The sequence below is a fragment of the Podarcis muralis genome, chromosome 4 (genome assembly GCF_964188315.1).
Source record: "Podarcis muralis chromosome 4, rPodMur119.hap1.1, whole genome shotgun sequence".
NCBI lineage: Eukaryota > Metazoa > Chordata > Lepidosauria > Squamata > Lacertidae > Podarcis > Podarcis muralis.
In genome coordinates, this window is record NC_135658.1 from 93,952,436 (window position 1) to 93,980,060 (window position 27,625).

The following is a 27,625-nucleotide window of genomic DNA, read 5'->3' on the forward strand; positions in this document are numbered from 1 at the left end:
AGCTCAATAACTTCTTCCTGCACAATGGGACTTCCCCTTCTATCCTCATGCATCCGGGGGGAGGTGGGAAGGAGATGAATTCCTGTAGCACAAGTGAAAGTCATTGCGCTAACAGAATGACTTTGTTGGCTACAACCCATAATCTAATACTTTCAAAATGCTAGTGTTTCTTCATGTCTCACTCAAGTATTTTTTTAAAATAAAATACAGCTGAAAAATGAGGATCACCCCATCACCAAAATATTTGAAGATAATTATTAAAGTTGCAAAGTGTATATATATATACTTTTCCAGGCTTTAGTTACATCCATATAATACATTGTCCTAGCTCTATGAATTCTATTAAGTATGATAAAATAATAACTAAATTATACTGAGTTTGATAAATAGCCATTCTTGTTTTAATGAGATCATCACATTGAGTTATGCACTTAAAGGACTTTCCTTTGCAGAAGAGAGTGCAATTAATGAGTTATATTTTTAGTTCCTTGACAAACGGTTGTCATAAAAAAGGCATAAAATGTACTAAAAGATTATCTGTGTACATGTGCAATCTTTTCTGAAAACAGTTATTTCTTTAACTGAATAAGATATTGGCTCATATCCCGCGTAGTATTATAGAACAAAATGAGTGGGTTTTAATAGATGCAGTGAAATTAATTATACAGCATACAGAAAGGGCTGGTAGATTTAAGGTGCTCTTAGGACCACTTCACAATGCTAAATTTCTTGATATAAAGTGTATGCAGGAACACTGTCATGTAGATTACAGCTCTGCCCATGGCAGTCAGCAGCTATCCCATGGTTAGTTGAATGGGGCTGACTCCATAGCAGAGGTGGGGACATTTTGTGACTGGCAGGCCAGATTTTAATCTCCCCAACCCTGGTGGCCAAATCTGGCAGGTGGGTGGAGTCCACAGCTGGCGATGCTGCACTTTGAAGCCCTGGTTTTCAGAACGTCAAAGTGCAGCATGTTTACAAAGGGCTTTCAGCCACAGACAGCTATTTGAACCTCGGGTTTATAGAGTCTGTGGATTTAGACAATCTCTAAAAAGCAGGGACAGGAATTTTATCTCCCCATTTTAGCACTTAGATTGAGAAATAAAGCACAACGTTCTTTAGAGTCCCTCTCTAAAGATCAGGCAGAGCTTTATCTTGCAATGTGATCTATAGAAGCTGGCAAGTCAATTCCTGAAGCTCGCTGAGGTGGATCTGATTTGCAGGCTGCTGGTTAGTCACTCTTGCTGCAGAGCTCACATGCCATGGAGATAAGTATGCCTATTACATTCTGTAACCACTGAACACACTCATTCCTCATTGTGTTTCTCGGTTCTTCTCCTCAAGTAAGGTTTTCCCTGCAAAAAAAAAAAAAGTTACTTCGTATTTCTGCAAATTGTGAGGCTGATATCTCCTTCTGGTTGATGGATGCTACCATTTTGGCTACAAAAAGATCCACACTTGTGTTTGTTGTCAGCATATACAATTCCACAGGCCAGGCTCCATCAACAGAAGTACAGTGGTACCTCAGGTTAAGTACTTAATTCGTTCCAGAGGTCCGTTCTTAACCCGAAACTGTTCTTAACCTGAAGCACCACTTTAGCTAATGGGGCCTCCTGCTGCCACCATGCCGCCGGAGCACAATTTCTGTTCTCATCCTGAAGCAAAGTTCTTAACCTGAAGCACTATTTCTGGGTTAGTGGAGTCTGTAACCTGAAGCGTATGTAACCTGAAGCGTATGTAACCTGAAGAACCACTGTACAGTGTCCCGATCAAGGGAAGTAATAGCCCCACTCTATTCTGTCTTGGTCAGACCATACCTGGGGTACTGTGTCCAGTTCTGGGCACCACAATTTAAGAAGGATATTGACAAGCTGGAACGTGTGCAGAGGAGGGCAACCAAGATGATCAAGGGTCTGGAAACCAAGCCCTATGAGGAACTGTTGAGGGAGTTGGGTATATTTAGCCTGGCAAAGAGAAGGCTGAGAGGAGATATGATAGCCATCGTTAAATATCTATAGGGCTGCCATATGGTGGATGCAGCAAGCTTGTTTTCTCCTGCTCTGGAGGATAGGACCAGAGCAAATGGGTTCAAGCTACAAGAAAGGAGATTCTGACTAAACATCAGAAAGACCTTTCTGAGAGTAAGAGCTGTTTTTTTCAGTGGAACAGACTCCCAGGAGAGGTGCTGGACTCTCCTTCCTTGGAAGTTTTTAAGCAGAGGTTGGGTGGCTATCCATCATGTATGATCTAGTTAAGTTTCCTGCAGTCCAGGTGGTTTGACTGGATGAGCCTCAGGGTCCCTTCCAATTTCACAATTCTGTTCTTCTATGAGATTGAGCCACTTGCAGGAAACAAATACAAGTTTTAGGAAGTAAAACCTATTCCAGGCTTCTATTTTGAAGCTAAGGTTATGATCAAGGTTAGCTTGAGGTGTCAAGAAAGTGTGACTGTGACAAGATTTAGTGACAATGTGAGGACAAATTAATGCAAGATCAGTGGCCCAGCTATTGATTCTTATCATGGGATCCTGCTGAAATGAAGTAATGATTTAATTAGCCTTTTACGTATACTATTCTGGCTCCCAGAATAGACTGCTCTCAGCTTTGATGCCTACAGTTCCTTTCCCACTCTCATAAGTGAGCAGAGAGACTCTGGAGGGTTGATTAAATAATGATGCATGAGCATGTGCGCGAACACAGAGACATATACACAAATCCTATTTGTTAAACTATTCCTGGTGTTGTTTTCTCATAAAAGGCAGCAAATGCATGTCTTTCACTTCCCTATTCGAGCCTTTAGTGTTTCAAAACTGTCATATGGGGATTACTCACCTGCAGTAGCAATGGACTATTTGAGGCCTGAGTGTTTGTGTAGCTTTCTGAGTACAGTGGTACCTCGCAAGACGAATGCCTCGCAAGAAGGAAAACCCGCAAGACAAAAGGGTTTTTTGTTTTTTGAGGTGCTTCGCAAGACGATTTTCCCTATGGGCTTGCTTCACAAGACGGAAACGTCTTGCAAGCTTGTTTCCTTTTTCTTAACACCGTTAATACAGTTGCGACTTGACTTCGAGGAGCAACTCATAGAACGCGGTGTGGTAGCCTTTTTTGAGGTTTTTGAAGACTTTGGTGATTTTTGAAGCTTTTCCAAAACTTTTCCGACACCGTGCTTCGCAAGACGAAAAAAATCGCAAGACGACAAAACTCGCGGAACGAATTAATTTCGTCTTGCGAGGCACCACTGTATTACAAATCGTTAAGGCCTGCTCACTTATTGCTTTTAAGGGAGAGGTTTCAACCCAGCGAGAGTCTTCAGCATATTGCACGTTCACCTTCCATTCACCAGAAGAAAGTTGCAAGTGAACTGTGCTTTACCACGTGCAGTTTAATGATAATGAATTGTTCGACTCATGCTCCCCCTTGCTAGTATCTGTTGACAAATGACCACCTGCGATGACTGATGAAATTAAATCACTAATACGGCAAGTTAAAAATAATCAGTCCTCGGGGAAACCTTTATTTTATCTAACTTACTAAAGGCATTAACTGAATGCTGGGCCCCAGTGTGCTTTCTGTGTATGATTATGGTTCACAGAGAGTTCTGACTTAATAGAAAGATGCAATACTGGTGGTGGCGGCGGTGGTGGAGTGTGTGTGTGTGTGTGTGTGTGTGTGTGTGTGAGAGAGAGAGAGAGAGAGAGAGAGGAGAATACTTTGCCAATTATTTAATTTTTTTTATTTTTAAAAATTGTAACTTCATCTTGCCCAAGGCAACAACCGACCAACCAACCAGAGACAGACATACATTTAAAACATCCTGCTCATTTCTAAAAAGCCACAGATAGTTAAAGACCAAAGGTATGGTTAGAGAGGAAAGATTTTGTCTAGCGCAAACCAAGTGGTACCTCAGTTTTCGAACGTCTCCATTGATGAACATTTCAGTTTTCGAACACCACCGTAAACCTGGAAGTAAATGCTTCAGTTTTTGAACATGCCTCAGAAGTCGAATATGTCGCTGAGTGCAAGATCCTGAGGCCTAGCTGTCAGCTGTTGAGTTTTCTGTTTCGAACGTTTCAGAACTCAAACGGTCTTCCAAAACGGATTATGTTCGAAAACCGAGGCACCACTGTATAGAGATGGCACCCGGTGAACCTCCCTGGAGAGAGGACTCCACAAATGGGCTGTTCTTGTGTTGCCACCCTCCAGACCACTTGTGGAGGGGGCACACAAATAAGGGCCTCAGATGGTGATTGCAGAGTCTGGGGTGGTTCATATGGGAGAGTCGATCCTTGAGGTAGTGCAGCTTCATAGATCGAAACCAGCACTTTGAATCGAGCCTGGAAACTATCACAGCGCTGTTGACAAGGAATATCCAGAGTGAGGAATTAACTCCTTTTTTTGTGAAAAATACAATTGCAAGTTAGAAAAGGCATGTACATCAGTCCTGTGTCTCTCAGCTGCTGTTAGGTGTGCACTGAATGAGGCAGTTGCAGCAACAGAGAGGGCCTGCCCCGATTCCACACCAGCCTGATCTCTCTCTCCTCCCTCTCTCCACTCTCCAATCCTGCAGATTCTCCTTCCTCTGACTCTTATCTCCTGGCTGTTACAGGCTCCCCCAGGCATACAAGGCTTTAGCTATGGGAGAAGCAAGAACCTCTTTGGAGTGTTAGTGCTGTTAGCCTCTCCATCGTAGGCTTAGGTTGTATATATGTGGAAATAAACCTTATATCATAGAGACACTTCAGTCTCTGCTGTTCCTCATTGTCAGAAGAAAACATAGAGCCTGGGTAAAGCATGCCTGGAACTCCCTAGAATCTCGCAGAGCTCAGAGACTGGGGATGGCACGTAACAGTATTTTAGTATTTGTGAATTAGCATCAGAAATGTATGCCAAATAGGAATAGCTTGTTTCTAAGTTGAGAAGCTTTTGCCTACGTAGAATAAACACCTTCCTTAAATAAAGAAGCACCTTATTTAATAACATCTTTTAAATAACAACACCTGGCTTATTTTTATCTATATAAATAGGGCAGGTTTTATGGTTGAGGCTATGCAGGCTATATGAAAGTCAAATAAAAGAGAAAATTTAAAAGTGCCTTGTATTAAATGGCACATTCATAAGAATTTAGGGTGTTCATAGTATGCATGCAGCCACCCTTGGTCACTATTACATTTGAGTGAGCTGGGTGGGGGGAACTAATGCAAAAACCTATTATTCTCAAGACACATCTTAGAGCCAGGAGATTCTTAAACAAAGCGCTGGGACTATCGAAAGAAAAACAGTGGTGGTGGTGGTGAACATTATGGTGGTAGAAACCAGTACACCAAAGTAGAAAAAGTCAGGCCACACATTGAATGAAATGTGGTGAATTATATTGCCCCTTCGTTTACTTGAATCAGGCTTGGATTGGAGAAGCCAATTTGCTGGTGGCAGTAGACGCAATTGCCTATGGTTGCAGAATGCAATCTGTTCACTAATTAATTATTAGATATGTTCCATTCATTTCTCAGAGCTGGTTCACAAATGCGTGTAGATCAATGGATCCCTTGTCATTTCATTATTCAATGTCTGGAGTGTGTGAACTGTCTACATTGAAAAGCACTTTCCTGACCTAAGGCTAACAGCCTGTGTGGCTCCCCAAGCAATTTTTCTGCCCTCCCCACAAAGCTACAACTGATTTTGGCAACAATGAATGGCACAGGGAGGGGGAATTAAGTATATGTGTTGTTTAGGTGGGCAGACTGGCTTCTAGCCACAGCTCAACCTGATATGTAGTCGCCAGAGAGTCAAAAAGTGTTGTGAGCATTACCTTCAGGCCAAAAACTTTAGCCTCCTCCGACCTGAAGGAATCAGAAAGGTCCATCTTTGGTATGTGATCTGTCAGGGCTCATTCACAACCACAATTCATGACTTGATATGACTATCAACAAGCACGCAGCATGAGCATCTCCTTCGTTAACCAGGCTGTAAAGACGGGCAGATTGATACACAGAAAGTATTGCCGTACGAGGTGGGGGAAGGGGTCCTAAAATACAAAGAAAATACTTTCATGCGTTCCTGAGTCCAGATTGCCAAAAACAAAAAAATGCAGTTGAAGTGTGCTTGCTTAGCATTATTAAGACTCATCCCAGAGCAAGGCTATTTCAGACTACAGTCATTGTCCCATGGGTTACTTGAGCATATGCTAAATATTTGATCAGCAACAGCATGTGTAAAGAAGAGAAGGTCTCAGGAGAGCCTCTCACCAGCACCACTCCTTCTTCTTGTGTGTAAAAATGTAATTTCTTGGCTTATATAGCATAATTAATAGCTTGGGCTACCCAGTGCTTCTGTGACCCTTTCGGTCTTATTCACACATCACCTAGCATTGGTCTTATTGGTAATGGGGGGAAATGTTTCTTTGCTAGAGTTTCTTCATATTTACAAAGATGGCTTCCGCTTCTATGTCTACATGGTGGGAGTGATTTTCGTGACTGCTTCATACAGGAAGGAAGAAGAGAGATTGAGAGAGCAAGAGGGACGGTGCTTAGATAAAGTATGTTTCCCCCTGACTATCTTCTAGTCTCAATGCTGCCCTCTACTGACTGGAGGCCATAAGCCTGTTCTCTGTTCCAAAGGAAGCCCCATTGAGTTCAAAAGGGCTTCCTCCGTAGTTAAGTGGATATAAGACTTTAGCCGTCACTGATTTCATTTTTCAGTGGATGATGACCACTGTGTTGGGTAGAATATTATGCAGTAAATAATGGCAATTGTAACCATAATGAGAAGTTCTTTTTTATAGTATATATCCTCATATGATGCTTATACCATTGCAGGCAAATGAGCACTGTTGTTGGCACCTATTCCTCCCTTTTAATTCAAGCAGAAAGATATATAACTATCCTTGAAAAACCATTCACATACTGTTACAAATGCTGATTGTGTTGCCATTTATGTTCATATTCAGAGCAGCACTTCTTGTAGGTCTCTTACAGTGATGATGTGTGGTTCTTGACCATCTACATCAAAAGAAATACAAGCCAAATGCTACACCCAGATGATATAGGTTAGAGAATATGATATCTGTGTGATGCCGTAAATGCATATAACATCACATACTGCAAAGTTAATTGTGACAGAACACAAGTCTTTAATTGCCAGTCTGGCAATCCTTCCCTGTTTCCTTCCCTGATGGAAGTAGAAAGAGTGTTGACATTTCTACTGGACATTAGGACAATTTGCAATTGCACTCTAAGAATACTGTTCTAGGGTTTAAACCTACCCATCTGAGAAGCTCTTGTCTCATTACATTCAAGGTTGAAGCCTGAATTACATGAAGATTGTTGGAAAGAGGGATATGATGTTCACTAAAGTGAAAACTTCTGGTACCACTGAATTATCTGATGATGAGTGTTTTTGGTTATCCAGACTGACATTGATGGTCTAAGAATTATGCCCCCCAAGTTTTAAATCCCCCAAAAGCTGTAGTGTGTGGTCTTTGCAGAAAATTGGGTAAGCAGACATTTCTTGTCTGAGTTTACTACACTTTTAAATATTACCTTGCTTAAGTCTCCGCATTTGACTTTCATACAGAAGTCCCCCTGCTTTCCTGTACTATAGTCGCTTGTCAACAATTGGTTGCCTTAGTTCTTAAATGATTGTGTTGCCCATTTGCTCTCTGCTTTAGGAATCCACCATTCTCCATCCCTCTTAGTTTTCTTAACATTATCTTATCTAGAGTTTTGATCATCTTGCCATAACATTGGTGAGGTTAGTGCTTCCTAAGCATGACCACCTAGAAGCAACTCCAGTTGAATTCAAGGGGACATTAGCTTGTTTGTGTTCATCCTAAACATACTTGCACTGGTGATGTCAGTAGTAGTGGTAGTTGGTTTTTTCCCATTCTCCTAGGCTGGAGAAAGAAAGGATACTTAAGCAGCAACTGCATATAGCTGAAATACGGCTGCATATAAGACTTACATCACACATGCCATTTTTAAGTGTGTACCCCTTTTGGAGGGGTACACCTAAATTTTAAAATATGAATGCAACTTAGGCAGTATTTGGAAGCATGTACATGTGCTCATTTTGACTGAACTCTAGCCAGCAAGCCCAGTGTTGTAACATTGAGTGAATGTATACTGTGAAAGGAGTTAGTCGAGTCACTGACTGATACACCAAATGTCATTCACACCACAATGGGCTCATTTGGGTGGAGCAGGACACAAGCAAGGTCATTGTTCAATTACACCAGTGCAACTAGAGGAGACCAGGACTAATAAAGCGAGCGAGCTGGAAATTGTGAAGGGAGAAGCTTTCTTGTATACTGCAAAATTGAAACTCTCAGTTACATGTTGGGAGACGAGAACAGCATCTCCCCTTTGAAAGTCGGGGATTAGCCTTGCAAGATGAAAGAGGAACGTTTCTCTAGATCAGACCCTAGCTGCTCCACAGCATAGAAAATGGCAAGTCTGATAAGTCGTTGTGCAGCTTGTTAAACGAAAGCGGCAATAACAAACTGAACATGGGAGAGATAAGCGATCATCAATGTGAAAATGAAAATGTTGTGTCAAGCAGAGAGCAAATTCGGTTTTAAAAGAAAAAGAAGATAGGGACTTCTTTTTTTCCAGAACATCATTATTTGTTAAATGGCATGTGCTTTCCCTAATATTTGCAGAACAGTCAGCGGGAAGCGACTGCATTCTGCTAAGATAATGAGTCAAAGAAACACAGGGAGCATATGGAGCGGAAGGGATGATTGGGTAACCCAGTAAACACAAACCAAAATAGGTTCAATATTGTCGGAAAGGGACTGTGGCTGAGCTTTCGTTATGGTTCCCCAAAACAGAAATGTAGATGATAACATTTAATGTGCTAATTCTCTCTCTGTGTGTGAGAGAGAGACATGAGAGACATTTATGAAATTATGCATGGCATGGAGACAGTGGATAGAGGGGTGGAAATTTTCCGACTCTCATAATACAATAACCCATGGACATCCAATAAAATGGAACGTTGGAATATTTAGGACAGATAAAAGAAAGAAATCCTTCATGCAGTGTGTGGTTATACTTTGGAGCTTGCTCCTGATGGCCACCAACTTGGATGGCTTTTCCAGGGAACTAGACAAATTCATAGAGGACAAGGCTACCAGCAGCTATTAGCCACAATGCTTGGCACCTCCAAAGTCAGAGGCAATATGCCTCTGAATACCAGCTCATGGGAACTGCAGGTGGCCAAAGTGCTCTTGCACTCAATTCAGCTTGCAGGCCCCACAGGATATTTGGTTGGCCACAGAGGATGCTAGACTAGATGGGTCATTGGCCTGACCCAGTGGGTTTGCTTTACATTCTCATGTTCCTATGGTCCCCCCTCCCCTCTTAAAAGCCAACATAGGGCTGGTTCATAGCACTCCTTTAACCATGTTTTATCCAAGGGCCAGATAGGGGAACAGGGGACTTTTAATTTAGCTGAAAGAGCTGAGCTGCTCACTTGAAAGCTAACAGGACATGCTTAACTCAGCACATAGTCGCTTCTGTCACTGTGTTTAGCCCTGAATAATTTAATAAGATCTTGGAAATGGAGACTGCTGCTTCCATTCAGAGCTTTTTAACCAAAGGGTTGAAGCAGGGACCTGCAGCCACAGTTGCTGCCTGAAATTCAGAAGGAAGACCTTTCTCGTTGTAGTGAGGTGACACAAACTCTTCATTTCTTGACCAACAGGGGCGCCAGCTCCTGGGGACTGAGCACTGTCCCCCCCCCCATATTTTAGGAGTTGGGGGTCCCAATATCCCCAAAGCACAGAGCAAAGCACAGAGACGAGCGTGGCATAGCTTCAGTGGCCAGCTCCTTCTCCTGCCATGGAGGAGGAGGAGAGTCAAAGCAGCCTCCCACTAGGTGTTGTTGTAATTATGTATTGATTTACGCTTTATTGTGAGCCATTTTGGGCATATTTATATGAAAAGGGCAAAGTGCAAATAACAACAACAAATAGGGTGTTGACAAGGTGCTACCACTTTTATTGCTAAAGGCTATAGCAAGCAGAAACTCAGTTAGAACAACTTTTCCTGGCAGGGAGATGCGATGATGGACTAAAGTACATCTGTTGATATTTGCCTTCTATGTGGGCTTATAAGTTTTGGGTGATAATTTTTGAGTTGCCCTTTTTTAAAAAAAGAAGTCACAGAACCACTTCCCACTGAGGAGGAGGAAACCTTGTTACAGGGTGGCAAAACCAGCTAAGGTTGATCACCAAAGATGGGGAAATTGTCCACGGGATTTCCCAAGGAATTCATTCCTTGTATAAACTGGCATGATCCGCTACTGCGAGATGAATGTGAGGATCGGAATGTTGTTATCCATCTGCATACGAACTGACCCAGAGCCTGCACTTGTCATCTGAGGCCCTTGTATATGTCCCCCATCCCAGAAAGCTTTGTAGGGCGGCAACAAGAGAAAGGGCCTTTTCTGATTGTGGAATGCTCTCCCCAGAGAGACTTGCCTGGCACCATCACTACATATCTTTAGTGCCAGGCAAAAATGCCTATGGCTATAAAATAATATTTGGCCTGTAAAAGTCTGGGGAAGAGGACTGTTATTATATTTTATTAGGCTGTCTGTCAGTAGGCTTTTTATTATGTTTTTATTATTGATGTTCTATAATGTGTTTTTGATATTGTACACTGCCCTGGGAGAGTATATAAATTGATATTCATCATCATCATCATCATCATCATCATCATCATCATTATCATTATCATCATATATTGTTATGCCTCTTGAATGATCTGACATAGTTCTCAACTAAAAGAAGAAAATCAAAATGTGTGTGTGTGTGTGTGTGTGTGTGTGTGTTTTCAGAGAAGATTTTTTTAAATGTTTTTTAAATGCAAACTTTGGGATGAGGTATTTTTTAAAAAATCATAGCTTAATGTGAAATGGTGTGGAGTGAATATATAACAAAGAGGCTGTTCTATCCATCGCTAACTGTCCATTCCAGCCAGCCTGCTGCTTCTTTATTCAAGCAAATCTTTTGAAAAACTCCCTGTCTAAATATCACAGGTGTCAACTGGTGTGTGTGTGTGTCCTTTGAATCATTGATATCTATACTAGCTTAAATAATTGGAAGATAAGTAATGGTTCCACCAGAAGTTATTATTAAGTGCTAAACAATTGTCATGCAGTGCCAGTTGTGGTTTTGTTGCATTTTTTCATCAGGTCTCTGGGTAGACACAGGAAATTGACTTCCTTTGTTTTCTTTTTCCTGCCCTTAAACTCTGCAGGTCAGCCCTACCCCGGGATGCATCCGAGCCCTAATGAAGATGCTGTACTGCCCTTACTGCCGGGGACTTCCCACTGTGAAACCTTGCAACAACTATTGCCTCAACGTAATGAAGGGCTGCCTTGCAAACCAAGCTGATTTGGATACCGAATGGAATCTCTTCGTAGGTAAGAACAGTTGGAGGGGAAGGGAGGGGAGGAGGCGGCGGGAGGAAGCCATTAATCTATATAACTCCGTGAGAAGTTCAGAAAAGTTCAGCATTTGCTAAATTGAAAACGGGACATAGTGACTGCATGCCTCCGTTTGGTTGTCACTCACACTCTCCGATCAAAGTTTCTGCGGTTTATAGGGGACGATCATTGTTCCGCCTTGGAGCTGTTTTCATTAAATCTGTCTCAGTGTCACACTGTCATGTGATGTTGAAATTCCTAAGCTAAATTCGTAGGTGTGTGTGAGAGTGAGAGAGAGAAAGAGAGAGAGAGAGGCATACTGCAAATGTTTGGGTTGGGTTTGTGGTAACAAGCCTAGCAGGAGAGAGAAATTGTGTGAGAGAGTATGCTTTGTGTTAAAGCTATCCTGCTTCAAGCTGCTCTGCAAATATGAAGGCAACACAATCCTTGGTTCGTTTTTTTCCTGAGTCAAGTATGATTGGGGGAATGAACCATCGATGTGACAGGCAAAACTATCAGCCCCATAACTCGAGTTAAAAATATGCCAGATTCTCTCCTTCCATGCCCAGAATAATAATAAGGCATCATGCTGATACATAAATAAGAAAACGGGAAACTTCATTTCAGATAGGTGGCCATTCTGCTGTAAGTCAATTTAGGTAGCTCTGTGTCTTCCCGGAAGATTTTTGTTTTGCCTACCATCCAGAAATCATTGGTGGGAAGAGGAGATGCCCAGCTTCTAAACAACAAAATGTAACCATAATAAAGATAATGAGGAAAAGGGAACAAAAAGAAGTTGATCTGAAAGTCGTCTTCGCCTGACTGAGTGCCACTACAGGGTGATAAGTTTTGGGTTTCTTAAAATAAAATATAAAAAGCACCGTATTAGTGAAACAAAGCAAATATCTGATGTCTTCCCATTCCAAAAAAAGCCCATTGGGTGTCGAGTGATTTTCTTCCCCTTGTCACAAAAAAAGCAATTAATTTTCTTGAAGTGCCTATTTCATCTTTCTGCCTCCTTTTGAAATAATTCCCTTTCACTGAATACCTTGGAAGAAAACAAACACACAATGAGCAACGAGGCAGAACTCTGCTGTGAAGGACAAGCAAAAATGTAGAAGAGCTCTTCACATCTTAATTCCGGCAGAAAACACACCCAAGTGGACTTGTATTGTTATGTTGGGCTTGTAGACTGTGTAGAAACTACAGGGGGCTGGATGAAAAATGGAACAGAGAGAAGGCACATTGAGGAACATATATAAAATATACTTTTAAAAGGTACTTGAGGGAGAAATGACTGTGATGAGTCAAGATGTGTTTACGTTCTTAGTTATCCCAAGATACACCCTTCCTGGACACACAGCATTATGTAAAGTGAATTGCATGAGATTCAATAACTAGAGAGAAATCGGCACACTTCTCTTTCATCCAATGACAAATTATTTCATCGATAATAAGCAGGGTCAATATGAAGTTTTCACCACACTAGACAAAAGACTATAAAAGTGTTCAGCCCACTCAGTTACAATCACATGGAGGAGAAGAACAGGGTTGTGACCATAGACACATTATTGTCATGGCCCCATCACCAACCACATTTTTGGGGGCACAACTATAGAACTATAGAATGAAAAGGTGTTGTATGTGTAAAGGCTCAACACTCCCCCATAATGTGGAACCGAATTTAATCTACTACTAAAGAGAGTCAGCAAATGAGTGTGTACACATGCATTCATGCCATTATTATATGTGGTTTTGTAATTTATTTAAAAAAAACCCCGAATGACTGGAGCTGATGGTTGGATGAATAAATGAGTCTGTACACTATAGGAGGGTAGTGGTGTTTCTACCGTATATTTTTTCTTTAAAAAAAATGAATGTAAGAATACTTTCTAGTACTAATATATAATGCACAATATAATATCACTAGATACCGTAAAATACTATAATAATGTATAATGCATAACTTTGTTATTTACTGCTGTCGTTAAACATCCTTCTCCCACATACAACCTCCTAAAATAATGCCTTCCTTATCATTTCATTTTAGCAGTGCCAAATAGTTTCATGATAAACCTTTGTTTCCTATGTTGCAAATGTGGTGGGGGGGGGATTTTTTTCAAACTGTTCCTTTTTCCACCTTCTTTCCCCCAACCATTCCATTTAAAACTCTTGAAGAGTGTGCTACATTTTTACACAACCATTTTACTGATGCTGGAACTGTCAGGCTTGAGGTTTATGCAAGAGTCTTGTTTGCCAGGTGTGTACATTTTGGGATTAGCCACGACGAGCAGTGAGTTCCCAGGTACACAGCCAACAAAATAGATCACAGATATAAATTTAATTAATTAATTGGCAGTATATTTGGGAGGGGTTTTCGTACAATGGTACCTGCTTCTGTAGAGCAAATGGAATGGATGAAACATATTTTCTGGTTGAACAAACTGTATCTGAATTTTAATGCTGGGGAACCAAATGCAACTCCACTCCCTTATGGGCATTCCCAAATATTCCTTAAGGCACTGTGTAAGCCAGGGGTTGTCAACCTGGTCCCTACTGCCCGCTAATGGGCGTTTCAGGATTCTAGGTGGGCCGTAGGTGGTTCTACGGCACAAGCTAAAACCTCCTTCCATTGAGCACTGGTGGGCGGTAAGGAAATTTTTACCATCAAGAAAGATGCATTAGTGGGCGGTAAGTATAAAAAGGTTGACTACCCCGGTGTAAACTGATGGTATAATAAAAATAATATTTTGTCCGATGCAAAATATATCATTGAGTATTAACAAATAGAGTGCCAGTGTGGTGTAGTGGTTAAGAGCAGTGGACTCGTAATCTGGTGAACTGGGTTCGCTTCCCCGCTCCTCCACATGCAGCTGCTGGGTGACCTTGGGCTAGTCACACTTCTCTGAAGTCTCTCAGCCCCACTCACCTCACAGAGTGTTTGTTGTGGGGGAGGAAGGGAAAGGAGATTGTGAGCTGCTTTGAGATTCCTTAGGGTAGTGATAAAGCGGGATATCAAATCCAAAGATAACTTTGTAGTAAGGCAACGTGGTGTGGTTTTTTTTCCTATTGGGAAAAGGAATTCTGTATAATCATACATTCGGCAGGTTTTCAAAAGAGAAAGAAAAATCATAGCTCACCTTGAGGATTGAACTGCAAGCAGGCTACTTCTGTCAGACAGCTGTCAAGCCTCTTCTAATAACAAACACCATATGCAATTCCCTTCATACAAAACACTACATAACTTTTACTAGCCAAATTAAAATGAAAAAGCAGAAGTATGCAGCACCACTGAGCTATGAAAGATTGGATAGGCTGCATGAGCGATTTTACTTCTGGAGCTTGTGTCGAGAACCATGCATGAAGAAAATAATATATAACATTGTGCATTAGTAGTCTTTGCTTAGGTAAATGTGACTGAATGTTTTATTCCCCCCTCCCCTTCATTCTACTTTTTCTTTGTACGTACCAAAACCTAAGTGGCAAATAAGTGGGGGAGGGAGCTATCCGGCAATTTTTCGGATAGCTTTACTTCCAATTATTGGGAAAGCTGCTGCCACACAGCCTTGCAAGCTTTTCCACTTCTCCTTTCGTATAGATTTTCTGTCCCCATATGGCAGCGGGTGGACGATTTATGGTTCCCTCCTGATGTTGTAGGACTACAGCTTCCATCATCCCTGACCACTGATGATCAGGAGGGCTGATGGGACTTTCATCAACAGCAATATAGTGTCCAGGTCAAGGGAAGTAATAGCCCTGCACTATGCTGCCTTGGTCAGAGACCACACCTGGAATACTGTGTCCAGTTCTGGGCACCACAAAAAGGATATTGACACACCAGAATGTGTGTTGAGGAGGGCAACCAAGATGACCAAGGGTCTGGAAGCCAAGCCTTATGAGGAACTGTTGAGGGAGCAGGGTGATGTTTAACCTGGTAAAGAGGAGGCACTGAGGAGATATGATTGCCATCTTCAAATATCTAAAGGGCTGCCATGCGAAAGATGGAGCAAGCTTGTTTTCGCCTGCTCTGGAGGATAGGACCCAAACCAATGGATTCAAGTTACAAGGTGGTGGACTCTCCTTCCTGGGGTGTTTTTAAGCAGAGGTTTGTCATGTAGGATCTAATTGAGATTCCTGGACCAGATGACCATTCTACAATTCTACCTGCAAGGCACCATGTTGAAAACCCCATCATATGATCTACCAAGCCAGGAACACGTGAAGTTCTGTATAAGGTGATTGTGGAAAATTGACCTGTTATCGAAATCATTTGCCAAGCCTATGGATTTCAGTGGGTTTACTCTAAGTATGACTTAACTGGATACAAGCAGATGTGTATATAAACCTTCTGGATAATTTGTATCTGTATTCCAGGATTGACGTTCCACCCCCACCCTGCTTGGGTGGCGAGCCGATTTGGGCTCGCCCGCGGAGGCTGATGGACCCTGATAGATTCCGTCAAGCCTTGCGGGACCTTGCTCCCCCTGGCGACTCATTGACTGAGCTTGTTGAGGGCTGGAATACCCAGCTCCTGGCAGCCATCAATGAGATCGCACCTAAGCGCCCTCTGCGTCCCCGCAGAAACCGGGCTCCCTGGTTTACCGAGGAGCTCCGGAAAATGAAGCGGGACCTCAGACGGCTAGAGCGAGTATGGCGGGGTGCCCGTGACGGAGCTTCAAGAACATCCTATAGAGTTTTTATGAAAACCTATGAGATGGCAGTGAAGGCCGCTAAGAAGTCCTACTTCTCGGCCTCCATTGCATCCGCTAGCTCTCGCCCGGCGCAATTATTTAGTATAATTCGATCTTTAACGTCCCTCGAAGGACAGCCAAATTTAAATAACAATTGGACACACAGCTGTGAGGCATTTGCGAGCTTTTTTGCGGAGAAGGTCCTGTTGCTCCGCCATGACCTCCCCGCCAATTTCGATACAATAAAGGAACTGGAGGCCCCTCGACTGTCCTCGGGTCCAGTATTGGACCACTTTGACCGGATATCCCCAGCCGATGTGGACAGACTCCTCCGAGCTGGAAAGCCCACCACTTGTCCTCTCGACCCGTGCCCGTCCTGGCTGATTAGAGCGTGTCCAGACGAGGTGCGGGCCCCCCTGGGGGATATCATCAATCTGTCCCTTGGCACCGGGACATTCCCAGGGGAACTGAAGGAGGCGGTGGTGCGTCCGCTCTTAAAGAAAACATCATTAGATCCCTTAGATCTATCCAATTACCGCCCGGTCTCGAATCCTCCATTCCTGGGTAAAGTGATTGAGAGAGCGGTTGCTGAACAGCTTGGTAGGTTTCTGGATGAAACATCTGCTCTGGATCCATTCCAGTCCGGCTTCCGCGCTGGTCATGGGACCGAGACGGCTCTGGTCGCCCTAACAGATGATCTCCGCAGGCAGCTGGATCGAGGTGGGTCGGGGCTGCTGATTCTTCTAGATCTGTCAGCAGCCTTTGACATGGTCGATCATGAACTCCTGGACCACCGCCTTGCCGACGTGGGGATCCAGGGCACAGTCCTTCAATGGCTGCGCTCGTTTCTCTCTGGTCGGGGACAGAGGGTGGCGCTTGGGGGGGAATTGTCATCGCGCCACTCCTTGGTGTGTGGAGTGCCTCAGGGTGCGATTCTCTCCCCGATGCTTTTTAACATCTTTATGCGCCCCCTCGCCCAGCTTGTCCGGAGTTTTGGGCTGGGTTGCCATCAGTATGCTGATGACACCCAACTCTATCTGTTGATGGATGGCCATCCTGACTCGGCCCCAGACACACTGACCAGATGTCTGGAAGCTGTGGCTGGATGGTTACGTGGGAGCCGGTTGAAGTTAAATCCTGCGAAGACAGAGGTCCTCTGGCTGGGGCGGGACGATATGGGATCGAGGGGGCAACTCCCATCTCTTGCGGGGGTGCAATTGGTGCCAGCACCGTCCGTTAAGAGTCTGGGTGTAATCTTCGATACCTCCCTCTCTATGGAGGCGCAGATTACAGCTATAACAAAGGCGGCATTTTTCCATCTCCGCCAAGCTAAGCAGCTGGCCCCTTATCTCTCTCGCCCTGACCTAGCCACTGTGATCCATGCGACGGTCACCTCCAGACTGGATTACTGTAACTCGCTCTACGTGGGGCTGCCCTTGAGACTGACCCAGAAACTCCAGCGGGTACAGAATGCCGCAGCGAGACTCCTTACGGGGTCCTCGCTGCGAGATCACATTCACCCGGTGCTATACCACCTGCACTGGCTCCCGGTGGAGTATAGGATCAGGTTTAAGGTGCTGGTTTTAACCTTTAAAGCCCTATACGGCCTAGGACCCTCGTACCTACGGGACCACCTCTCCTGGTATGCCCCACAGAGAGACCTACGGTCTGTAAATAAAAACATCCTCAAGGTCCCAGGCCTCAGAGAGGTTAGGCTGGCCTCAACTAGAGCCAGGGCCTTCTCGGCTGTGGCTCCAATCTGGTGGAATGCTCTGTCACAAGAGACTAGGGCCCTGCGGGACCTGACATCTTTCCGCAGGGCCTGCAAGACAGAGTTGTTCCACCAGGCCTTTGGTCAGGGCGCAGCCTGACTCCCTCCTCTGGCAACCTGCACAGTATTTTGGTTGCCATCAATTTGATTTTAATTAATTTTTATAATGAAATATTTTAGAATGTGTGATTATTCAACTATTTGGTTATTTGATTGTTGTTAGCCGCCCTGAGCCCAGCTTCGGCTGGGGAGGGCGGGATATAAATAAAATTTATTATTATTATTATTATTATTATTATTATTATTATTATTATTATCTGCCTTAGGCCACTCTTAACTGCCGTGACTGCCAACCATTGTTTGCAGGCTACAAAGAATCCCAAGAATTGTAGTTTGAGAATGTTTGACATTACTGCTGCAGTTTTATCCTGCTCAGAATGCATTTTCAGCTTCAGCAATGCTAGCCTCCCTTCCTTCAAATTTAGCGTATCACTTTGTCACCAAAACGACCCCAGGGACTTAAAAGCAAGAAAACCTGAAGGACGTTGGCTTGAAGAGAAGGGGGATTTGGAAATAGGGTCAAATTGGAAGTTGTTATTGCTGGGCCGAGTTGCTGTGGTGGGGACCAGGGTTGCTGTGATGTCGGGGATGTCGCTTTTGTTTCAAACATTGCAAGCTTTCAGTGGCGTAGCGTGGGTTGTCAGCACCCGGGGCAAGGCAAGTAATTTGTGCCCCCTAACCCGTGGATTTGCACCCCCTAACCCGTGGATTTGCGCCCCCTAACCCCCAGATGTTGCGCCCGGTGCGGCCGGGCCCCCCTGCACCCCCCACGCTACGCCACTGCAAGCTTTGGATGGGAGGGATTGTCTCAGGAGGTGGCAGAGGGACGCCTCTAGATTTGGTTGGCAGGGCACAGTGGCGTAGCGTGGGTTGTCAGCACCCGGGGCAAGGCAAGTAATTTGCGCCCCCCCAACCCGTGGATTTGCGCCCCCTAACCCATGGATTTGCGCCCCCTAACCTGTGGATTTGCCCTAACCCCAGATGTTGCGCCCGGTGCGGCCGGGCCCCCCCTGCACCCCCCACGCTACGCCACTGGCAGGGCAGGAAGCCTCGAGTAAAATTTAAGATATTAACGGATGCTAAAGAAGGAGGTGGACTTGCCCTGCCAGACCCCTAAATTTTGTTGTGAATCATCTGATTTTTGCTGGCTGAGAGAACCGGCAGAATCCGAGACCAGGGAGAAGAGCTGGTGGGAAAAGACTGGAAGTTTAAAGACTATTTATAGAAATATTGCAAAATAAATGAATGTTAGAACAAAGTTGGAATGAAGTTATACGGCTTTAGCAGAAATGTTATAAGGAATTAAGTATAAATAGATTAATAGAGCATTAAAGGGAATAAGATAAGGTTAGAATGTGTTAAGATAATTATAGGATAGAAAACAGAGGAAGATGGAAAGGAATTGCTGAAATAATTAATTGATGTGGAATACAAAAAGGGAGGTGTGAGGAAGTCGTGGAAATAAGCGAACGAAAAGATATGACATTGAAATTGCTTAATGTGTTGTAAATGGTCTTTGTTTTGTTTTATTTGTCTTATGTGTTAGTGTTTTGTAGTGTTTTTGTATTGTGCTGTGTTGTTTTTTGTTTGGGGGTTTTTGGGGGTTTTTTGCTTTTTTGTTTGTAGTGTTTAAAATTTTGGAAACTCAATAAATATTATTTTTTAAAAAAAAAAAATAAAGAGCAAGAAATCCTATCCTTCCAGGCTCAACGCTTAGAGAGCTTGATTCAAAATGACCTTTCTTAGCTTGAGAATGGATGCCTCATCTCAGAATAAGCCTTGCTAATATGCTTTTCACAAGTTCTCCCTCTCTTATCTCCAATATGTTGATTGGTCCACGTCACAAGAAGTGGGTGGTCAGCCATTTGCAATCCTGAAGGTCTTTCCCTCCCAACATGTTTCCCGAGAGATTCAGAATCACTCTGAGCTGCTTTGGAAGAATCTGGTGATATGGGAGGTTCCTGCTTCTATGTCTCTTGAAGGACAGGAGTTTATTTCTCCTTCTTTGCCCTTTAGTGGTAGACTTTAAAAACTGCAACTCAAGCAAATATGTACCTTATCACTGGGATAAAGAGTGTTTTAGCAACAATGTGTTTTCATTTATACTTGAATTCTGGAACTGAAGTGAGAGGAGTCTTATTCACACAAAGCTTCATTGGAGGAAACCATTTTTTCCTTGTTCTTCCTTCTCTCTGTAGCTTCCCGTGCCTTGTTGAAAAGCTGCTTCTGGTGGTTAGGGGACCTCTGGAAGAGAATGGAAGATCGGGTCTGGGAAAGGGGGAAATTAGTGAAAATCATCCTTCCCATTTCTTCTGATAAGAATGTTAGTTAGATTCCCTTCTGTGAATGTCTGGATCCAACTCCATGTGGTCTAATTTCCTAATAATACCATTGTCTCTATTACATTAAATTGCCTCTGAATTCCAGCTTTCTTAGATGCTCTGCTGTGCTACATTCTACTAAGAGGCAGATATTTTGGTTTTATAAGAAACACTAAGGCTGAGTACACACCATGCAGTTAAAATGCATTCAGAGCATATGCACCCCAATGAATCTTGGGAGCTGTACCTTAATCCTCACAGAGCTACAATTGCCAGCACCTTTAGCATACTAGAGACCTTGTGTCCCTCACAGGGAAAGGTACTGACATTCTTTGTTAGAAACTTCCAGCCACCTCACCTGTTCCTCTACAGTTCTATGGTGAGAGATAATAGCTATTAAACCAGTTTAACAGCACAATTCTGTGTCTGGCTACTGAGAAGTAAGCCTCATTGAGTTCAATGGAGCTTACTTCCAGGATAGTCTTTAGAAGTTGACAATCTAACTCTGCTGTGTGCTGAGTGTTTGTGAAAGAGCAACGATAAACACAGACATGGCCTCCAAGAAACAATTATAAAATCATTTCCCCTAAAAGAATTTCAGGGCATGAGAGATGTCTTTCAAAGCATGTCAGTCATTTTGGCTCTGAAGGGCTCTCCCAAGATGATTTCAAATGTCACATTTGCCGTGTTGCATTGTCAGTCACAGTGAGGTAAATCTGGGGCCTTTTCAGATGATTTTTATCGAACAAGAAATGTGCACTTGTTACTCAAGTTTTGTACATGATCCAATCCCCCCCCCCCGTGCCCAAATCTCCTAGTTTCTACAAAGAAATTGCCTGAAATGAAGAGCCCCAAACAATCCATTTTACAGTTACCGTATTTTTTGCTCTATAAGACTCACTTTTCCCCTCCTAAAAAGTAAGGGGAAATGTGTGTGCGTCTTATGGAGCGAATGCAGGCTGCGCAGCTATCCCAGAAGCCAGAACAACAAGAGGTATTGCTGCTTTCACTGCACAGCGATCCCTCTTGGTGTTCTGGCTTCTGAGATTCAGAATATTTTTTTTCTTGTTTTCCTCCAAAAACTAGGTGCGTCTTGTGGCCTGGTCGTCTTATAGAGCAAAAAATACGGTATTCTGAATGTGCTGATGGGTTCTTCGCAGCTCCGTGTCAGACTTCAGGAGGAAGCTAATTGGTCAATTTTTGGTCCCTGCCACTTTTGTATGAGATCACCACGCTTGGTCTCAGTCCAGAATCTGACTGCACTTATAGCCTCCTCCTCGGTCAACTCTGTGTCTCCCGCAGAGAGTGGATGAGGCCCATCGGAACCCACTGGAAACCTCCCAGAATCATTAAACTCTTCCAGCTCCTCTCACCGTTCCTCCTGATCCAACCATCCCCTCCAGTTGGACTACAACTCCCATCAGCCCCTGGAGGGATGTTAAACATTCTACTCCATCTCTACAATCTGGAGGCAACTTCAGAAGGGAGAGGAGAAACATTTCTTCTTTTCCGTCATCAGATTTTTGTTGGTGGCAGTGACATTATCTCATCCCAAGAGTAGTGGGCAGAATTTGCACCCCCACAAAGAGAGGTAGGCTATGCCAGTAATGTCAGGTAATAGCTGAACTATATTTTGTTTTCTCATTGCCATGTCAGGAAGCATCTGAGATCTTACCCCACTTCAAGATGTCACCTACATCTCCTATATAGATGTGGTTAATTCACAGAGGTGCCAATATTTGGTTCTGATAATGAGTCCATTGTGTGACTGTCAATAGAAAATTTGCTTTCAATAGCATAAGTGTTCATATGTAGCGGGAGGCTGTAGCTACATTTTGATTCATTGGTTAATTATTTTTTGTTACAATTATTTTTCTCATTTGTTTTATCCTTCCTTGAAGCAGTCTTGGAGGAAAGGGGGAGGGGTATCAACAGCTCAGTGGGAAAAGATGTGAATGCTCTAGCTCATCAGTCTCATTCCCAAGAGTTTCAAGTAATTTATTTTAAAATGGATGGTTATGTTTTGGAAACACTTCTTTTTTCAGTTGCTTACAAATCAAAATGCTGACATTTTGCAATTATGAATTATCCCTAAATTGCTTTGCATTTCAAGGGTAGTGCTTGAAGCAACATCTACAAACTAAAGTGGCTTAGCGTTTACTTTTTCTTTGTTTTTTAGTTTGCTACTTTGCTGAGTATTAATGGCTGAAAATGGGTATCGGCATCCTGGCCTTGCCTATGACAAGTAGGAAGTTTCAGTGACCGTGAGAAGATTGGATATGTGATATATACAATACATAAATATTTGCAGACTCTTTGAGGATAAAATGGATGTTGTTCACCTATTGGGGAGGCTACTGTTATGGATTTCCTGCACGAATATATGTTGATTAATATATGCATTTTTATGCACACTTTTTCCTGGTAAGTGCATTTGTGCACATTACTTGGCTGAAGAACTGCATTGCAAAATTCAGAGAAGTGCAAATTTCAAAGGGTGGCTGAGTTTTGGTTCTTGTATTGTTTCAGAAACTGTAAATTAGGTAACTGAATCAAACTTCTCTTCTATCCCTGCTCCCAGTAAAAATTGCAGCCTGAAGCACTCAAATGTCAGCCTTTGGGCCAGTTCAAGTTTCCAAGGTATCTTCAAGGGCAGGCCCATGTAGAATACATTGCAGTAATACAATCTGGAATTGATGCTTTTGAATTATGGTGCTGGAGGAGACTCTTGAGAGTCCCATGGACTGCAAGAAGATCAAACCTATCCATTCTTAAGGAAATCAGCCCTGAGTGCTCACTGGAAGTACAGATCATGAAGCTGAGGCTCCAATACTTTGGCCACCTCATGAGAAGAGAAGACTCCCTGGACAAGACCCTGATGTTGGGAAAGATTGAGGGCACAAGGAGAAGGGGACGACAGAGGACAAGATGGTTGGACAGTGTTCTCGAAGCTACCAGCATGAGTTTGACCAAACTGCGGGAGGCAGTGGAAGACAGGAGTGCCTGGAGTGCTCTGGTCCATGGGGTCACGAAGAGTCGGACACGACTAAACGACTAAACAACAACAAACAAAATCCAATCTGAGCTTGGAGCACTGTGCCCTAGTCATCTCTGCCCAACAGGGGCTGCAGCTGGCGAACCAAGTGGAGCTGAAAATTGGCACTCCTAGACCCTGAAGCCACTTGGGCCTCAAGTGTCAATATTGAATCTAGGTGTACCCCCAGGCTAGAAGCTTGCTCCTTCTAGGGAAGTGCAACCCTGCCCACAACAGTCTGTCTTCATACCTCCTGAACTCAGGAACTTGGAACTCTAAACATCTCTGTCTTTTCAGGATTCCCTTTTTTGTTGGCCCACACCCAGCCCATCAATACATTCAAGCATCTGTCTAGCACCTTAGCTGCATCTCCAGATTCAGATGGAGCAAATCTGTGGCATAGATTCTTGCCGAGCTTCGCTTACTGTGATTTTGAATAGTCCTTCAACATTCTGGAAAGATTTGACTGGCTTGATGTGTGTGCAGGCAAAATAGCCATATTGGGAGTAAGCTCACCACGAGGCATGTTTGGCCCAAGCCATTTACTTGGAAATGTCAGCTGGCCAAATTTTAAGCTACTCTACAGTAATATGGAAGGGGAGATATTTTCCACCCTGGTAATGAAAGGCTGGATTTTGTATAACATTCTCGCTTCTTTGGAGACATGGGATTTTGTGCCATTCAGAGCCAAGAGAATTGCCCAGGGTTGCAGTCTGTAAAACCATTTTCTGTTTAAATGTGCAGCTATATGTAATGGAACCATAACCCATCATTAGAGAATGCTGAAAGCAATATACCAGCCCTAATACCCCCAGAACTGAGGAAACAGACCCCTTGGAGCAAATGTTCTGCCGTGTCCTCTAAAATGACTAGTAAAATAAGTCGGTTCATGCATTCCTTCAATCTAATAAGAACATTACGGCTGCAGTCCTGTCTTATGCTTATTCAGCTGGGAGTCAGCCCAATTGAACTCAACAGTACAGTGGTACCCCGCAAGACGAATGCCTCGCAAGACGGAAAACCCGCAAGACGAAAGGGTTTTCTGTTTTGGAGGCGCTTCGCAAGACGAATTTCCCTATGGGCTTGCATCGCAAGACGAAAGCCCATAGGGAAATGCTGGCGGTCGGGAGCAAAGACTTTCGCCCACAGCCGGCCTTCAGAAGAGGACCTCTTCTGAAGGCCGGCGGGGGGCAAAAGTCTTTGCTCCCCCCCGCCTGCCTTCCCCCCGCCTGCCGGGGGCGATCTTAAAATGCTGGCGGGCGGGAGCGAAGCGTTCGCTGCCGACCCCCAGCATTTTAAAATCTCCAAGGGACAGCAGAGAAGTCTCTGTCCCGGGGAGATTTTAAAATGCTGGGGGTCGGGAGCGAAGCGTTAGCTGCCGACCCCCAGCATTTTAAAATCTCCCCCTGTCCCGGGGAGGTTTTAAAATGCTGGGGGTCGGGAGTGAAGCGCTGCCGACCCCCAGCATTTTAAAATCTCCCCGTGTCCCGGGAAGGTTTTAAAATGCTGGGGGTCGGGAGCGAAGCGCTGCCGACCCCCAGCATTTTAAAATCTCCCCGTGTCCCGGGGAGGTTTTAAAATGCTGGGGGTCGGAAGCGAAGCGCTGCCGACCCCCTGCATTTTAAAATCCCCCCGTGTCCCGGGAAGGTTTTGAAATGCTGGGGGTCGGGAGCGAAGCGCTGCCGACCCCCAGCATTTTAAAATCTCCCCGTGTCCCGGGAAGGTTTTAAAATGCTGGGGGTCGGGAGCGAAGCGCTGCCGACCCCCAGCATTTTAAAATCTCCCCGTGTCCCGGGGAGGTTTTAAAATGCTGGGGGTCGGGAGCGAAGCGCTGCCGACCCCCTGCATTTTAAAATCCCCCCGTGTCCCGGGAAGGTTTTAAAATGCTGGGGGTCGGGAGCGAAGCGCTGCCGACCCCCAGCATTTTAAAATCTCCCCGTGTCCCGGGAAGGTTTTAAAATGCTGGGGGTCGGGAGCGAAGCGCTGCCGACCCCCAGCATTTTAAAATCTCCCCGTGTCCCGGGAAGGTTTTAAAATGCTGGGGGTCGGCAGCGCTTCGCTCCCGACCCCCAGCATTTTAAAACGCTGTTCCGAAGGGGGGGGGTGGGGACACCTGCCCCAGCCGCCCCACTTCGGAAAGCTGTTCCGAAGCGGGGAGGGGGGGCGGGGACATCTGCCCCAGCCGCCCCACTTCGGAAAGCTGTTCCGAAGCGGGGAGGGGGGGCGGGGACATCTGCCCCAGCCGCCCCACTTCGGAAAGCTGTTCCGAAGTGGGGAGGGGGGGCGGGGACATCTGCCCCAGCCGCCCCACTTTGGAAAGCTGTTCCGAAGTGGGGAGGGGGGGCGGGGACATCTGCCCCAGCCGCCCCACTTCGGAAAGCTGTTCCGAAGTGGGGAGGGGGGGCGGGGACATCTGCCCCAGCCGCCCCACTTTGGAAAGCTGTTCCGAAGTGGGGAGGGGGGGCGGGGACATCTGCCCCAGCCGCCCCACTTCGGAAAGCTGTTCCGAAGTGGGGAGGGGGGGCGGGGACATCTGCCCCAGCCGCCCCACTTTGGAAAGCTGTTCCGAAGCGGGGCGGGGGCGGGAACACCTTCTGAAGGCGGGCGGGGGGCGAAAGTCTTTGTCCCCCCTGCCTGCCTTCCCAGGGGCTTTTAAATCGCCTCGGACAGCGGAGAAGTCCTCCGCTGTCCCGGGGTTTTTTAAAATGCTGGGGGTGGGAAGAAAAGCCCTTGTCCCCCCCCCCCCCAGCCTTCAGAAGAGGTCCGGGGACAGACTGTCCCCGGACCTGGTCTGAAGGCGGTTTCCCTAGGAACGCATTAATTGATTTTCAATGCATTCCTATGGGAAACCGTGCATCGCAAGACGAAAAAACCGCAAGACGAAGAGACTTGCGGAACGAATTAATTTCGTCTTGCGAGGCACCACTGTACTTATTTCTGAGTAGACATGCATAGGATTGTGCTAGAAAGGCAGGAAGAAAATGAGGTAGATATTCTTTGACATTTTGGAGGCAGTTGGATTCTTGCTTCAGAAGCAGATGCTATAGAAGATGAATGTATCATTTATACTACTGCAAGGTGATTTACTTCATCATGCATATGTAAAACAACACTTTGGGGTCCAGTTATAATAGCTGGAGCAAAACAACCGTTTTTGCCCAATGGAAACTATATATGTAAGGAGCTTTTAGAACTATTTTTTAAAATCTCCATTGGGAGTAGATAGCTTTCCAGCCCATTAGCATTTAATTCAGGTAGTGTAATATTTTACTTGGAGGTGAAAACGCCATGTGTGTGATTTTGCTATGTAAACAAATGCACCAAAAATTGGCTGACTGCAATTCTGATGCCTTTCAGGTGACCTGAAATTTTCACTAGTTTCTAAACAGTTTGCAAATACCTTTATTCGTAACATAGAGTCTTTTGACGAAGTACCATTACCACTTTTTCCACCCAGCTATTTTCCAAGGGATATTGCCAAGTAGTCCATTCATTTTCCTGGTGATGTTTCAGTTTGAATGCTGAAGCTTGCAAGAGTCTTTTTAAGTAAGAGCAGTTTATTGAAATTATACTACGTTTTGCATTATACCGAATTTGCACAGTATCAGAGGTGGTTTGACAATCACAGCTTACTGCGTGTAGTCCACATCCCAAATATTATGTTTTCCTGCTTGATGATTACTTTTTTTAAAATCACGAGGTTGGCTTTTAAAAAACACACTCAGAGCTATCTGAATTACCTGTGGAGCCATCTGTGCATGCAATCCTATCACCAATGGCAGAATTCCCATAGGTTTTATCGGAGCAGGTAGCCTTAAATAATCTTAGTGTGTTGTATACATAGTATTATTGTGACTTGGGGAAAACTAAATTATGAATTTCTTTGTACCCATGAGCCTCTGTTGGCTGACTCTTTCCTGGTGTTTCGCCATACAGCCAGTGTGGTGTAGTGGTTCAGAGCGGTAGACTCGTAATCTGGGGGACTGGGTTCGCTTCCCCGCTCCTCCACATGCAGCTGCTGGGTGACCTTGGGCCAGTCACACTTCTCTGAAGTCTCTCAGCCCCACTCACCTCACAGAGTGTTTGTTGTGGGGGAGGAAGGGAAAGGAGAATGTTAGCCGCTTTGAGACTCCTTCGGGTAGTGATAAAGTGGGATATCAAATCCAAACTCTTCTTCTTCTATGCACAAATGTCTTTGATAAATGTCCCCCACCCTATTTGTGATCAGAGAAACTGAGATGGCTATTTCTATAAAGCATCGCCAAAAAAAAGGGAATGAGAAACTCATTTGCAGGTGCTGTATGGGCAGGTGCTGTGTAGGA

At 44.5% G+C, this 27,625-nt stretch overlaps 1 protein-coding gene across 2 annotated transcripts in view; it reads left to right on the plus strand.

Annotated features, from left to right (window-relative positions):
* Positions 1-27,625, plus strand: part of GPC6 (glypican 6) — a 796,760-nt gene that overhangs the window by 586,762 nt on the left and 182,373 nt on the right. For both annotated transcript variants that reach the window (XM_028728291.2, XM_028728294.2), the window contains exon 4: positions 11,258-11,423. In XM_028728291.2, the coding sequence (XP_028584124.2) occupies positions 11,258-11,423 (166 nt within the window). The remainder of the gene's footprint in view (positions 1-11,257; positions 11,424-27,625) is intronic.